Here is a 16,369-nt window from a genome sequence, read left to right as displayed (position 1 = left end):
TACAGAGGGATGTAGCACTGCCTTTCATCCTACCCAAACACCACCAATTCCAAAGATCCCTCTTTTCCCTGAGTCTTTTGCCTACAACCCATTTTCTGGGACCAATCTGAACATTCAAGTTCTTTTGTTTGCAAAAACAGTAACAACAAATCAGTGAACCTAGTTAACTTAAAGAAATAAGAATACATTGGATGGATCCTGGGATAGTTCACAGATCCAAATAAACTATGAAAGAATCAAAGCTCAGGAAACAGGAAATCTCTGATAACCTTCTCCTTAGCGACAGCTAACATAAAAGCCCTCCAGCTCTGACTCGTAACCTCTCTGTCTGAAATTCTCACGAGAAAATCTGTTGGGCTAAGCTCAGCTTTAGGTCTTCCCCTATCGATCAGCTATGGTAGTGAGGCAGGGTCATGAAGATGGGGCAAGGAGGACCCAGGAACCAGGCAGCCACCCCACAGAAGGCTACTTCAGTTACCCTTGTTTGTAAGCTTCTATTTTGCAATTGATAAATGACAAAGGGCAAAAAGACACAAAAGACATCACTTAAACAATTTTAATCAAGTTAACAGTAAGCAGTAAAAGTGCAATTACATGAAAAGCCCCATATTTTACATGTTTAAATTATTTTTCATTTTCTTTACTTGTAAGGTGTTGAAGGTGGGACCCACTCCTGAATCTTCTTTCTAGTGGTGGAATAAGGTACATATTGTTCTGGAGTGCCACTCACATTGAATTTATGGTTTGTCCAAATGAATTTACGAGCAGTAGGTGGTTTTGTTGTTGGAGGATCATCAGTCATACAGTGAAGCCAACGATGCCTTAAAGAGGGGAAAAAAGACAGTTATGAAGAGCATGGTGGCAGGAGGGCTGAGAGGGCAGTTCTGCAGTTATTTTGTTCATTGAGCTCAAATCTTAGCTCCATCACTTACTAGCTCAACTTTTCTATGCCTTCGTTTTTCCATCTGAACATCCTTACTTCTTAAGGATGGTATAAGGATTCAATGATAAAACACCTAGAAAAGTTTCCATGCATAGTAGGTACTCAACAGATGTTAGCTACCGCTATTATCAGTACTGTATTTCATCAAATCTAGGACACGGTCAATTTTTAGATGCACCATTATTTTATGTATGTTTAAGAAAGAAAATGCTGCCGACTAAATTATGCCGCTTGCTATGAGATGCTAGAAGCTGATTCTGGAGTTTCCATGTGCTCAGGTTGCTCTGGTTCATGAAGCTGTAGTCTGAAACCCAATGCTGAAGAAGAGGGTCTCTGCATGCATCTTAAATTCAAGTCTGAACACTAGAGAACATACAATTTGTTATATTAAAATTTTTAAATCACAGCCCAAAGTTCACAAGTCTATCAGCTTTAAGTGTTTAAATGTTTAATTTCAAAGGATATCTGCACAGGGAGGTGCCAGAAATCTGGCCTGAAGAACAAAGCTGGTGCTTCCTTGAGGTACGTAGAGGAATGTCTCTCTAATGACAGAGAAAGGAAGAATCAATATCCAAGGGACGAAGGGTAGAAGTGAGCAGGAAGCCAAGATGAGCTTACACGGGAAAGGAAGAGGAGAATTCACTCTGGATCCCTGATGGCTCGGAGCTCACACGACAGAGATTACCCTATGAGAAAAAGGGAATAAGGGGACAGGCATAGAACTGCAGCTCCAAGAAAAGAAAAAAGATTTCCCAGCTACAGAGAAAAGGGCAAGTGGACGAGGTTTCATTAAAATTAAGACTAAAGTTAATAAGAAAAATTATGATGCTATGTAAGTACAAGAATATTCGCCAGCAGCTTCCGGAGGTTCAGTTGGTTAGAGCTGAGCTCTCAACAAGATTGCAGGTTCAACTCCCGCATGGGATGGTGGGCTGCGCCCCCTGCAACTAAGACTGAAAACGGTGACTGGACTTGGAGCTGAGCTGCGCCCTCCCCAACTAGACTGAAGGACAACAACTTGAGTTGGAGCTGATGGGCCCTGGGAAAAAACACTGTTTTCCAACATTCCCCAATGAAATTTATTTTTAAAAAAATTCGCCAGCAGTAATTTATAGATATAGCTAGGTGACTAAAATCATTAAGCACAGAGATAAAATTCTATTGCTGTTGTTATAGTTGTGGCTACAGATAATTGTATGATGATCAGCTAACACAGCGAAGAATGAAGACGTCTGTACACACTGGGCTGATGTCTCCATTATGTTCTCCAAAGGAAACCGGAGATTAGTGAAAGTGACCTAAACCCAAACCACCACGACTAACATGAGCTCTGAAGCCCTGTGAGATGTTGCTGGCGAGACAGGCTCCACTGGCCACTCAAATGAGGGACAGGCTGTCAAAACCCAGGGGCTTGGGCCGGCCCGGTGGCTCAGGCGGTTAGAGCTCCATGCTCCTAACTCCGAAGGCTGCCGGTTCGATTCCCACGTGGGCCAGTGGGCTCTCAACCACAAGGTTGCCGGTTCAATTCCTTGAGTCCCGCAAGGGATGGTGGGCTCTGCCCCCTGCAACTAAGATTGAACATGGCACCTTGAGCTGAGCTGCCTCCGGATGGCTCAGTTGGTTGGAGCGCGGGCTCTCAACCACAAGGTTGTCGGTTCGATTCCTAGACACCCCAAGGGATGGTGGGCTGTGCCCCCTTCAACTAGCAACAGCAACTGGACCTGGAGCTGAGCTGCGCCCTCCACAACTAAGACTGAAAGGACAACTTGACTTGGAAAAAAAAGTCCTGGAAGTACACACTGTTCCCCAATAAAATCCTGTTCCCCTTCCCCAATAAAATTTAAAAAAAAAAGAAAAAAAGAAAAAACCCAGGGGCTTTATGCAAACTTAAGGCACAGCAGAAATATTTTACGTTGTTGAGTCAGCCTAAGTAAAGAAAAATTTTATTCAAAGAATTGTTGTCATACTCTTGAAGGTTAAAATATTTACGGAAATAAGTTTCAAAGCTTTTCTGTGTCTCTTTAATTTCCTTAAACAAGGAACTGAAGATGTCACGGAGAAATAGAAAATGCTCAAGAAAACGAAAAGATATTTCTTAACCTAAAATCTGACCGCTACTGGCAAGACTTGGGATAAGTAAACAATTTATTCTCATTGTGGCAGTGGAAGAACTATAAGAAACAAGAAAATGTTATTATCTGCTAGGCTAATACAACCCTTCTGTTATAATTATTATTAAATAAAGGCTAAATAAGTCATACTTTTTAGATTTCCATACCAGCGAGATTTTGAAACAGGTTTTCAGCTGGTTCATTTTTATTCCAATTAATTAAAGATGTCAGTGGACTAACAGCACTGTCTAGAAAACTGTTAGAGCTGGCAGTAGTGCCACTGCAATTTTATTATCACTGTTATTATCTTAAAGTGCAAAGTACAAAATAACTTAAACTTGATGATAAAGCCAGTGAGTGAGACTACAAATAAGAAGACTGGCTGAAAAGCAGAAAGTTATAAATACAAAAGAGAAACATAATGAAAATGTTAGGCCAGGAGCTTCTAGAAACCGCCCCAGGCCTGGAGCAACCACCTGGAAGTGCTGAATAGAATCCATCTTATCTAAGAATCCGTCTTGTCTTGCTCCCAGCTTGAGTGCACCTGCTGGCTTGCATTTTTCTCACAGGAGCCCAGGATCAACAGACCTGAACATTCCTGGACAACGGCATGGGAACCAGGCATGGGAACCAGGATATGGACGGAGAGAACATGGTCACACCTCGAAACCCTCAGTTGCGATGAACAATGCAACGAAAAGCCCTGAAGCACAGAAGTGGAAGAGCCGTGCTTACCTCCCCTTATAAAGCTCCATGCCCCTCCTGCTCGGGGAGGTTATGGTCTTTTCTAACCTCATCTCCCACTGCTCAAACACGCCAAATAAATTCTAATACACCAGTTTTGGTCTCCCGTGACTCATTCCTCTAGCTGTGCCTAATAGAAAATGTACAATATTTTGGGAAAAATTCAGTAATCAAATATAGGAAAGTTGTATCAAAATAACTGGAAACAAAGACATGATATCAAAATTACAACTCAAATGGAAAGAAGTCCCATAAGTGGTTGATACCATTTTCAGTTGTATTAAGAGGAAAAAGTGTATCAAGGAACAGAGAAGGAAAACTTTTCCCCTCTTTGAAAATATACTATTTCACTTTAAGTGCAAAATGAAGGGATTTATTTGTGATGAAAGAATAAAACAGCCTAACAGGAAATTTAAGAAAAATAAAATATATACCATAAAAGATTTTAAAAAATCATTGCAAATAAAAACTGTCTTTAAGATTGGTATTAATAGCAAAGATAAAAAAGTTTAATTTTGCCTTTCAGAAAATTCTCAGAAATAAGACATTACCAAATAACAATGAACAACAAAAACACAGGCAGTTCCGAATCTTTCTTCTCCATGGAGAATATACATTATTAATTTTGGGAATCCAGGCTGATTTCTGGCCATAATGTTCATGTTTCAGATGTTTTCACTTAACATCACTAGGCTAGTAGAGATGTCGCAGATTTTTCAGTTTTTCAAAAAATAAACGTAAGCTCTCTGTTTTGCCGCCATCGTAGGGCGTGCGGTTGCCTCCTCCTCGCCCTGTCCTCTCACAAGACTTTCAGGATCAAGTGGTTCCTGGCCAAGAAACAAAAGCAGGATCGGCCCACTCCCCAGTGGATTCAAATGAAAGCCGGTAATAAAATCGGGTACAACTCCAGGAAGAGAGCTGGAGCAGAACGAAGCTGGGTCCATAGGAAATCGCAAAGCGATGGCACCACACACTTACGCTGTGTCGGGGTTGCTTGGATCTCAACCACGGCACTGGAAGCTGGGTGTGTTTTATTGGGAAATTATGGGAAAAATGAGTGTTCTCTTAATATGTTCCTGCACTAGCAGGGTGGTTCAGTGATAAACACGTGAGGCCTTCTATAAAAAGAAAGACTAAGGAAAAAGTCCTGATTTTGTTTGAAGTAAAACTATTCATCATACGAAAACTATTATGACTCCATTCCACTTCAGTTTATGAAATATTCTCACACATATCGCTTAGTCACTTATTTAATAGTCCATATTTAAAACTGAGAAAACAGAATTAAAATGACTTTCACAAGGTCCCATAGCACGGATATTACAGAGCTGAGGCTTGAACAAAGCCTCTCAAAGGCTGAAGATAACCCTTGGTCAGAAATTAAAATTACAATCAATAGATGAAAACAGGATTAGGATTATATCAGTATCTAAGTATCTGCCAAAATCTTGAGAGCCAATCTAACCCCAGGATAGGATTTAACAAATTTAAAAAACAAAGATAGTTCATTACAAGATAGTCAACTCAAACTTTGTTAGCTCAGAAACTATAATTTTTAATGAAATGCAATTCTAATCAAAATCCCAGTAGGGTTTGGCAATTATAACTCTAAGGATCAGCTGGAAGTCTAAGAAAATTCTGTAAACTCACAACAATCAGGAAGGCTGACATTACCAGGCATTCAAGCCTCAAACATTAGAATGGTATACAAACTGGTAGAAAGTACAATAATAAAACAGACTATTAAAACACCACCTGTCCCATAATAAAACAGAAAATAAAACTAAATATGATTATGTACACAAACAACTACATAAAAAGTTATTTAAAAGGAAATGTGCCAAATGTTGACAGTGGTTGTCTCTTAGGGGGCTATGTAGATTATCCCCGACCCCTGCCAGATTCTCTAAACTTTTCTGATCCCTTTCATTTTTGTCAAGAACAGATTCCATTTAGATTTAATGAAGTTCATATTGCCAAATCAACAGGACATTTATCTTATTGTCCTTATCTTATTCAACCTCTTGGCAACAACTGCAGCTAGCCTTCCCATGTTGAAATGCTACTCTCTCTTGCCTTTCCTCTTACCTTGTTAGCTACTCCTCACTCTTTGCTGTCCTAGATCCAAGCTCCAGGTTCATATATCGTTGTTTACTTAACGTATCTATTCACTTGGATTTGACAGGTATCTCAAACTCACTACATCCAAAACAGAGGCTTGATTCCAATCCTCCACACCCCACAACTTACCCTTCTCCCAGTCTTCCCATCTGAACGAACGATACCACCAGGTAATTATCCAAACCTATGAATCATCCTTGATTCCTCTCTATCATTTCTGAGTAATATCCCCACTTGCCACTTTGTTTCTCTACAAAGGCTTCTAGAACTTATGCCAACTGAAAAAAAGCTCGCCACAATAATGCTAAGGGTATAAATAAATTAACATTACAAAAGCAAAAATATCTGTTAATTTCACCATGGCACTGGAAAAATCTTGGGAGGACAAAGTTATTTTGTGTTAAAAAAAGGAAACCTTTTAACATACACTACTATTTTACAAAGAATGTATTTGTTACTTGAGTAATTTAATCATTAATTTTAAGAAGAAAAATCAATATACAAGGAGGAGAGACTGATGTACTAGAGGAAGAAGACATGTTATCTTACCGAGAAATGAATAGAAGGTGCCACCCAGTGGGGAAAAAAGTAAATACACAGCAGAGAAAAATCTAGCCAAGCCATGTTTTTTTAAAACTTGGTTCAAAGGATTTCAGAGTTCCAATACTTCAAACCACAAAAAGGCATCTTTGTTTCTCCGGATGTAATCAAAAACAATAATTTTTATACTATCATGCATAAAATAGCCCACACTTTCTACCTTTTTTACCGACAATATTTTACTTTGTCAAATTTCATGTAGACACTTATTACTTACTTGGGTTACTACAATAGAAATGAAAATAAAGACTTTTGTGTGTTACTGTATAGATGGGGCAATTAGCTAACTTAAAGACAAGAGTAAGGGCAATCAAAAGTGGTATTTAGCAGGTATTTGCAACAAACTGAAATACTCTGAGTATTCTATTCAATCAAGTTAAACTAATATAAATTCCCGAGGGAATTAAAAATCTCATTGCTAATCCCATAAAGTACTATAAAACTTAGATAAGAAAATGAAGGTACTGTAACAAAGAAAACTGACAGTCAGTTATAGTACAGTATTAGTCGACCAGCTAGTATTCATTAAGTGACGATAACTCCAAGGGAGCAAAGACCACAGTTTGCTCACTACTATGAATGTGGATACGCATCGGTGCCTAACACGCAGTGGGGTGCTCAATAAATATTTGCTGAATGATACACTTTTGTAAGCTGAGTCTGTGTTAGGTTCTAGGCAATAAGTTTTTTTATTTTCAAGGTATGTATAGCCCCACTGCCCGGCCCAGACTTTTGTACCTCCATGCACATCTTTTGTTCATCTCTTGGTAGACCTAGCAGCCTTATGGCTGCTGACAGAGTCAAAGCAATGAAGGCCTAGACACAAGATGGATGAAATGAACTCATTTCCCACAGGATTTCTAAGGTTCCCACAAGATTAGAGAACATTAAGTTGAACCACAGAAGTTCATTAAAGATATTCCCTGATTCTACCCTAAACACTGATGCTTCTGGAGGGAAATCCTTCTCTAGGTGAGACTGTGCAGCTACGGAACAGACTCGCAGACTATCCCACACTTGGCATCAGATGACGCAGAAGGGCCGAGGACGGAACACCGCTCGCCAGCTGGGCAGCGTCGGGTGTCCCTCTCACCGGGAGCCTCTGCAGCAGTTCCTGCTCATCCAGCCACCCAGGAGTGATTTCCTTTGACTCCTTAAACGATACAGCACAGGCTCAAGGGAGACGGGAGCGACGTCAGGCAGTGCAGGAGCTGCCCGACTTAGAAGCTTCATGCCCGACAGGAGCTCACGTCTCTAGTGACAGCTCCTGAGGCACAGCTTCAGGATTCCCCTCCCCACAGGGACACGCCAGTTCTAGGAGCAGCAACACAGGGAAGCCCAAGCATAGCTAACTCAGCAGACAGTTCTAATTCCTCTCAATCCAAATGCAATTTACCAATCAAGGAGCAACTGAATTGAGCAATATGGTTGGTACAATCTAATGTGATTTCCAGGGTAACGGCATTTAACTGAAGGTCAGATTCTTGTAACCCTTTACCCATAATTTATGAAGTTCAGCTGTACACTACACCAGGTGAAATCACACTGACGCCCTGTCTCCAGCACCAGCCTCTACCCTGACCTTCAGGTGAACAAAGCAGCACTCTTGATTTCCAATTCTGCTTCCCACCCCCGCCCCCATCCTACCCTGTCTTCCTCATCTCAGTAAACGTACCACTAAGTAGTTCAGGCCAAAATCTTGAAGGCATCCTTGACTCCTTTTCTCTCAAAACCCAATGTGTCAGCAAAGCCTGTTCACTCCGTCTTACTCAGATCGCATTCCTTTGGTAGCAGCCTCTACGATGGCCTCCACGGTCACACGGAGGACTATTTGTGGAGTTCTCTAGGCCGGAGATCCGGTGTTAGTGATGCAGGTTGTGAGATTTGGGATTGTATCATTATCTGTTACTATTACTGTGTAACAGATTATCCCCAATTTAGTTTAAAACAGTAAACATTATCTCACCATTTCTGTGGGTAAGGAATCTAAGTGCAGCTTAGCTGGATGCCACTGGCTTAGGGTATCTCACAAGGTTACAATCAAGGGCTGCAATCAAGGGTTACAATCTGGGGCTGCAGTCATGTCAAGGTTTGCCTTGGGAAGGACCCACTGCCAAACTCACTCACAAGGCTGTAAACAGACCTGAGATTTGATTTCAAGCTCACTCGTGTGGGCCTCTCCACAAGGCCACCTCGTAACATGGCAGCTGGCTTCCTTAGAGCAGGCAATCTGAGAGTGAACGAAAGAGAACACGCAAGAGGGAAGCCAGTCTATTTAAATCTAGTCTCACAAGTCATTAGCCTACTTCCACTTAGCTCCCTTCCTCTATTCACAGCAACCACAAAGATGTTTTAAAAATATTAGAGTCCGAAAGCCACGAGGTGGGGCCCAGCAAGCCAGGCCTGTGCTTGGCACTGGGGTGGGGAGCTAGGGAAGAGGAGTGCTGCAGCAGCCCAGTGAGGTGTCAGGGCCCGGGGGGGACGAGAGTGTCCACACAGTGAGGATGGTAACAGGTGCGGGGTGTTGGAGGCAAAGTGGGGTAAGGAGGAAGTCCAGCGAGAAAGGCAAGAAGGCAGCCATGGGAACTTAGTTACATACAGTGGAATTGATCAAATAAGTAACTATGTTAAGGAAAAAATAATACAAATATGGACAGGGAAAAAACTAGAATGTAACCAGTGTTGGACTGGAACCAGTGGCATTGCCATGAAATTATAGTTTTCAATATACATACAGAAAAGGACATAATAGAAAAGGACACACACACAGTTATTACATATATTCCCTGGCTTGCTCACTGAGAGGGTGTGGGGACAAAACCCCAAAAAACAGTTTCCAGGCTCTCGGCCTCACATAGAAAGGTGCTGGCTTGGGTAGTAAATGGCCATCAACTGTGATCAGATGGCCAGCAGCTGTGGCTAGTTGGCCGTCAGCTGTAACCCGTAAGCCATTGGCCACTAAGATAACGGCTGTGGCTATGCTAGCAGGAATGGAATGGAGGCTAGCAAGAAGATGGTGGCTGGCGAGCACAAACTGCTGTTAGGCAGATTATGTAGATCCTGCTTCCTGTGTCTCCAGCCCAGCCGCCAGCGAGAATATATTGGTTTGACTCCCCTATCTATGGCTCCGTGGGTGTTCCTTTTTGGCCTTACCGTGTCCTGCGTACTTGGGTGGGGAGTGGGAGCTGAGACCCTGCACGACAAATGGCGCAGCGAGCAGGGTCCGCAGCGTAACAGAGGGCCTGGGAGCAGTGACCCCCCCATTACAATGAGCAATAGCGTACACTCAGATCTTAGTTTTTAAATACCGTTCTCCACGAGAAAACAGCAAGCAAGAAAACCAAACCAACACAGGGCTCCTCACAGAAATAGTTGTTTCCATGGGTGGGGCAGAGAAAATATAAGATGAACCTGCAACATCTTTTGTCAGAAAGCAAAAAGGTGCTCTAAGAATGAAGAGGACATTTCCAAAGGACTCCAAATGCAGCTAAGTGGGTTAAATGGGTTCCCACTATTCCAAGTGAGTTTAACGTGATCAATAAAAGAACCAGTATGGTAACTTACTATAACCCACTGACTAAAATAAGAGTTCGTACTGATATAAATAAATGAATAGATTGAAAGTTTGATGAGCAATGACACAGTTACATAACCTCAAAGTATCTCCCCACAAAAATGCTAATTAATTGCAAAGAGAAAATAAGTAACTTCAGAGTGGAGAAACCCCGCAGACTGATAAAGTGACAAAAGTGAAATGAGACAAATTTAACAGAAGGCAACAAGAACCTCACATTGCTTCCGTGACATTTCTGCCAAAGATGCAAAGCCTTCATAAAGGTAAACACTGGACGAACCCACATTGAGGGATGTTCTACAACATAACTGGCCTGTAATTTTCCAAAGTGTCAAGGTCATAAAAATCTAGGAAAGCTGAGGAACCAATCCAGTGTGAAAGAGCCTAGAGAAATGAGATGCACATAAAATACATGATAGATCTTACTGTAAAAGACACTGTTGGGACAATTGACAAAATTTCAACGGGGTCTAAAGATTAGACAGTAGTGGTGTATTGCTAGTAATTTCCTGACTCTGAAATGATTCAAATACTTGTAACTTTTCAGAAAGTTTGGGATTATTTCCAATTTAAAAACAACTGTAAAACAGATTACATCCTACCTTACTTTCCAATGACTTCCGAAGAAATTTAGAAAAAAAGCCTAAGTGTGTACATGACTTATAAAATCTACATGATCTGGGCCCTGCGTAGTTCTCCTACCTCATTTCCTAACATTTCCCCCTCACTCATTCCATTGCAGACAAACTGGCCATAAGGCCACATCTCAAACACACAGGGCTTTTGCACCTGTGGTTCCGGCCACCTGGAGTCTTCATCCCCCGCCCCACTCCTCCTCCCTCTCCTCTTCAAATGGTATTTCCTCAAAGAAGTCTTCCCTTACCCCAGTATAAAAACAGCCCCCTGACCTACCCATGCTCTTTGTCTTTATGAATGCCAGCTTCATATTATCTGCCTGTGTTTATTGTCGCCTAAAATATATTATTTGTTTTTCTACTTCTTCCCATAAGCGCAACAACTTTGCTTTATTCACTGTTGTATTCTCTGTGCCCATAATAGTTCTTAGCACCTGGTAAGAACACAAAAAATAGTTATTTGAATGAATAAAGATGTAAATTGTATTTGTTATTCATTACTCTGTGTAAGATAATACTTGGCTCTCTAATTAAAGATAAATCAACTCAAGTTCAAATTTACTCGTGAGTCAAACCAAAGGTAAGAATCCAGATTTAGAATCGTACAATGTCTAACAGCAAAAGGGAGTCTGAGAAACAAACAGCCGAGCTTGTCCATCATCACCTCTCCCTACAATGACTGGTCATAGGCCTTCAAGCTTCCCTTACACACAAGAGTCAGTAAAGGTGCTCAGCCCTCAGAAGGCTCCACTCCGTGGATAAATTCCGTTCTGAATCTTCAGTGGCCCTCAGGCACCTGCCAGAGTGATGTCTTCCACAGCTTTCAGCTTCTTTTTCATGTGGTGTCAGATTATATAAAAGAATTTGCTTGGCTGAATAGTACTGGTATCTTTTCAGATTTTTTACTATTTTATAATTTTAAATGTTTCATCTCTCATAATTTAAGTCAGTTTCCTCCCCCACCCCCCATTCCTCCATCTCCCAAAATACAGAGAGCACTGATGTTAGATGACTTCTTTGAAGGAGATAGATCTCAATATGAACAAGACAGCCCACCAGCCTTCCACATCTTCCCTGGACCAATCCCACTCCTCCGAAAAAAACAATCAACTAAACAAATAAAAACTAGGACACTTCACCTCCTAAAGCCAACATTCTGCTTTGAGACCTTGGTCTCAAATTGTGCCCCTGACATACAGAATGCCTCTTCTTAGATAGCACTAAACCTAAAATCACAGCTCCTCAGAGCTTAACAGAACCATAGGTTATTATTTCCCATTAAAAAGAACACAAAATCCAGCCTCAAATGTACCATCAGTGCTCCTGAAAGCCAATGAACTTTATTTAAGACAAAATCCAGTATCATGTTTTCAACCTACAACACTCCTAATCAGTCCAAGTAGTTATATCAGACGCTGCAAACTGGTTGTAGATGAAATCTCACAAACACGTTTGCTTAGCTTACACAATATTAAAAAAAACAAAACTATTCTGTCCAATCAAGTAGCCTATTTAAATAAAATGAAAAATTCATTTCCTTAATCACATTGGCCACATTTCAAAGTGCTCTGGGCCACGTGGCTAGTGGCTACCCTACTGGACAGCACAGGTAAAGAACATTCCATCATGTATTGGACAGTGCTGTATTTAAGTTGACAAATATCTTAAATTAACATTTAAAAAACAAGAAATTTCACAATGAAATACAGATTTCCACTTTCTCTTAAAAAATTGCATCTAGAAACCCCTGGGCTAATTCTCAGCTGACAGAACTGAGGAGAGATGAACAGGGCTGCTGACCTCTTTGATGGAGTGTGTGCTTTTCGGTTCATTATCGTCCCCACTACTTCCCATTGTCTCACATCCAACACTTTACTCACTTATGTGACATGCCTGGATTTCTACTGAGTCCTTAGAATGGAAGTGAACACTCTGAGATTATCCCAGTTTCTACTCAATAGAGCCCGAAACTATTTCTGATGACCAAGTGTGGCTAAAATAAAATGTTACAATTAATGTGATACATTTATTTCTAGTTTTCGGTGAAATTTTCTAGTCTAACTGGAAAGAATCTTCAGAGTTTAAAATTATATCAACCAAATGGTATTATTATCAGCAATCTATAGAATAGCTATCAGTATTTTGCTTAGAAACATTTTATATAAAATTGGTAACTCAAGTAAGAAGTTTTAGGATTTCATTTTAAAATGGCTATATTATAAAATCAGTTTTTAGAGATCTAAGAAATTTGGGGGCTCTCATTTTACAGGTGAGAAAAACTAAGCCCCAGAGAGATTAAGGAACTTGCTTAAGGTCAAATTGCCAAATAAGATCAGAACCAGAGCCCTTTTTGCCTTTCCCTTCACCCACAGCCAAATGGTACTGTGACACAGTGTTTTTCCCCAAAGACAGCCATACCACTGTATATCGCAACATATAATGTGATGATGACAAATCTCCATCAAGAGATAGGGTTTAGGTTCTGTCTCATTAAACTTGGGCAGTTTTCTAATTGCCTCGACCAATGGAAAATGGAATGCGGAACTGATACTGGATGATTTCCAAGACTAAGTAAGACAAAGTTCTTTCTCTCTCTCAGAGCACTTTCCTGAGGAAGCCCAGGCTATAAGAGGGTATTCTAACCCAATGTCCCAGCTGTGCCCCAGCTAGGTGACAGCCGGCATCAAATCAAGTGAACAAGTCTTCAGATGATTCCAGTATTCAACCTTTGAATCTTTCACTGAGGCCTGCCATCCTGGAGCACAGATAAGCCACCCTGAGTGTGTCTTGTCTGAACTCTTGACCCAGAAAAACTATGAGAGATAAACACTACTGTTATTTTAAGACACTAAGTTTTAGGGTAACTTGTTACACAGTCATGATAACTGGGAAAGATGAGTTCAGAACACCACTGACTACCTTACAAATAGATGTACACAAATATTTGTGTAATGAAACAAATATTGACAAGCCAAATAAAAGAAAATGTTGACTTAGCTTACCATTCAGGGGGCACCATGCTTCCATCCACATCCCAGAATGTGTTTCTGCCATTCATTTCAGTAGTATATACAACCCACCGATGACGGCCTGGGTAGAAAGATTAACATTTAGAAAGATGGGGAGAAAATAAACACCACCTTTAAAAAAGTACAACTGCATAATATCAAAGAAGACAACCCTTTTATTAAGATAAGACTTTAATGTGCTTTTACTTAAGAGAAATGTTAGAGGAACAGTACCTTAAGTATATTAGTGAGAGCAAGCTCCAGGAAATGTATGGCAAGCTTTATCAACATCCTGGTGGCTGCCACACAACTAACTCACTCTGTGGGTGGGGCTCAGGCCTTTCCCACAGTGGTGAATCCTTGCTTCTCCCTCAGCTCACCTGCCAAAGGAGTGGTGAGGAGGGAAGATGAATGTATTCCCAGCCACTTAGGGTATTCAGGAGAGAAAGTGCTCCTCCCGTGACTGGGGCAGGAGAAATGTATTCACAGCAGTCATACTTGAGTTATATGTTTCCATATAAATATTTTTAAATGACCACCAGAAATCCTTTGGGAAATTGGTGATTATACATAGTAAGCAAATATTATAAATGATAGTTATACAGATTTCAGCCAGGATTTACTTCTTCTATTAGATAAATCTATCTTAAGAATAAGTAACTAAAAGTAAACTATCATCCAAGGAGGCAAAGGAACATGAAGACAGACGGAGGAAACCTTGGGAAAAGTTTCGTTGAGTTAGACCATGATAGAGCTGAGCCTTAACAATCTCGCTATACGTGTATTAAAATTTTAAATGTGCATACTCAGACTCAAGAATTCCACTTCCAGAAATTTACTCTTGGAATATTTAAACAAATAAATGTGAATATAGTTACAGGCAAGTTCACTGCATTGTTTCTAACAGCAAAAAGTTGAAGGCCATCTAAATGTCTATCACTAGTGACGTGGTTGAAAAAAGAATGATTCTTCCATACAGTGGAATATTGTGTTGCTATTAAAAAAAATTGAATACGAAAACACAAATATCCAAACAAAAAAGAATGCTGCAGATACATCCAACTTACTCATATGGAAAAATGGTCCATTATTTTCAGTAAAAATATTTCAATTTACAAACATCATAACAAAAATCTCATTAAATAAAAAAGTATATGTAGGTTTATACATTCATTGAAGAAGCTCCTTGTATATTATGGAAAACAGTCAAATCAAGTCTCAATATCCCATTATTCGTACCCAAAACACACTGCACTCACCAAAAAACTGCTTGTTGTCTTCATAGTATTTGTTTCCATGTTTGTCTTCCCCCACTAATGTACCAACCCTCACATCGTTTGTCCTGTGAATATCCAAAAGAAAACAGACCTTTTAGAATGATTCTGTGTTCAAAACACAACGTAAATAAAGTGAGAATATCAGCTTTCAGAAATAAAGGCTGCTGCTTCAAGGAGAAAAAGGAGAAGATGCTTAGTAATGGTCACCGGACGTACACGTCTAGCCTTCATCTGCAGGCTCACACCACCCGCTATCGAAGAGTCAGCTTTCAAGTAAGAGCTCCAGAATACCTGCTCACCTTGTGCCCGGTACCAAGCAGGCAGCACAAGACAAACGGATCCAACGGATGTACTTCAATTACGTTACACATACAGACGTAATATCTTCAAATTACAAGACTACTTTTATCAACTATCCCCAGGCCATGAGGCACTGGCGTTAGCAAACACCTTCAGGAAACCAGGAAGCCAAAGTTATTTCATCTTAAAACGATACGAGTGTCCTGGCTTTCCCTCGACTCTTGGTCTCCAATTCGGCTTCCGCGGACGATGCTGCTCGTCTGATTCAACAAATGTCAGGACTCGTAGGGACCATTGTGATCACCTTGTTCAACGCCTTGCTGTAAAGGAGTTAACCGAAGGCCAGTAACGGGAAAAACCCACTCCAAGGTCACACACTGAGCCTTTGGTGATGCTCATTACTCTCCAGGAAGCAGGCAGGGTAGGGGCGCGTGCAGCCCAGACGCCCTGCTCTCAATATCACAGCTCTGTCTCCAGTGCTGGCTTTGGTCTTGTTTCTGGGAGAACCCTGGGCTGAGACTTCGGTCTGGGGAAAGAATGGCAGAGACTGGCCGGTTGTCCTTGACCAGAGCTGCGATTTCCCCAAGGTGACCCAAGCCTGCACCCCTTTCCAAGAACCCAGCCAGCGCAAGTCCAGCCCAGAGGCCAAGAGCATGGCTCTGGCCACCTACCTGAAGAAAATTCGTAGATAGCCTCGGAGGCCGCCGTGGCCGCTGACCTGCTGCAGCCCGCGCTTCAGAACCTGCAACAACTCCATCTTGTTCCGCAGGCCCGGCCTCCCGGGTGCGCCGCTGAAAATGCACCGGGAGGAAACACTCCGCAGCAGGGAGCGGAGGTTCCCACCGGCGCGTGCGCGATTCGCGGTGGTTCTGCGCGTGCGCAGAGCTGGAGCTTCCCCGAGCGGCCACTTTCTTAGGAGCACGTGGTGGAAAACTCACCTAGACTAGGCTTCTTTAAGTGGAGGTTCCTCCTTTGGGGACCTCAGTTTCCTCATCTCAAATGACTGGCGTAGACTACTTCAAAATTCTTTGGAAACAAGATAGTATTAAGGAATTT

The 16,369-nt window shown here is 41.4% G+C and overlaps 1 protein-coding gene across 3 annotated transcripts; it reads right to left on the bottom strand.

Annotated features, from left to right (window-relative positions):
- Positions 1-542: 542 nt before the first annotated feature.
- Positions 543-16,131, bottom strand: NDUFA12 (NADH:ubiquinone oxidoreductase subunit A12). 3 transcript variants are annotated; one of them, XM_081061372.1, is made up of 5 exons: positions 15,985-16,119; positions 14,996-15,078; positions 13,731-13,818; positions 1,562-1,629; positions 933-1,485 (listed from the first exon to the last, which is right to left on the bottom strand). In XM_081061372.1, the coding sequence occupies exons 1-4, from the start codon at positions 16,068-16,070 to the stop codon at positions 1,611-1,613; spliced, it is 276 nt and encodes a 91-aa protein (XP_080917498.1). In that variant the 5' UTR covers positions 16,071-16,119; the 3' UTR covers positions 933-1,485; positions 1,562-1,610. The 3 variants fall into 3 exon arrangements, with proteins under 3 accessions (XP_080917496.1, XP_080917497.1, XP_080917498.1); XM_081061370.1 differs by lacking the exons at positions 933-1,485; positions 1,562-1,629 and adding an exon at positions 543-821 and having other exon boundaries at positions 15,985-16,131; XM_081061371.1 differs by having other exon boundaries at positions 543-1,629.
- Between the last annotated feature and the right edge of the window lie 238 nt (positions 16,132-16,369).

The sequence above is a fragment of the Rhinolophus hipposideros genome, assembly GCF_964194185.1.
Source record: "Rhinolophus hipposideros genome assembly, chromosome: 9".
In the NCBI taxonomy this organism is placed as follows: Eukaryota; Metazoa; Chordata; class Mammalia; order Chiroptera; family Rhinolophidae; genus Rhinolophus; species Rhinolophus hipposideros.
Note: the sequence above shows the minus strand (reverse complement) of the source record. Positions and strands in the feature narration are given on the sequence as shown.

What these genes read in the sequence shown, in the direction of transcription:
- NDUFA12 (XM_081061370.1), bottom strand. Translation starts at nt 16,070, where the DNA reads ATGGAGTTGTTGCAGGTTCTGAAGCGCGGGCTGCAGCAGGTCAGCGGC. An exon ending in TATCTACGAATTTTCTTCAG is followed by an intron (nt 15,079 to 15,984) that starts GTAGGTGGCCAG and finishes GGATATTCACAG; the next exon opens with GACAAACGATGTGAGGGTTG. An exon ending in AGACAACAAGCAGTTTTTTG is followed by an intron (nt 13,819 to 14,995) that starts GTGAGTGCAGTG and finishes CTTTCTACCCAG; the next exon opens with GCCGTCATCGGTGGGTTGTA.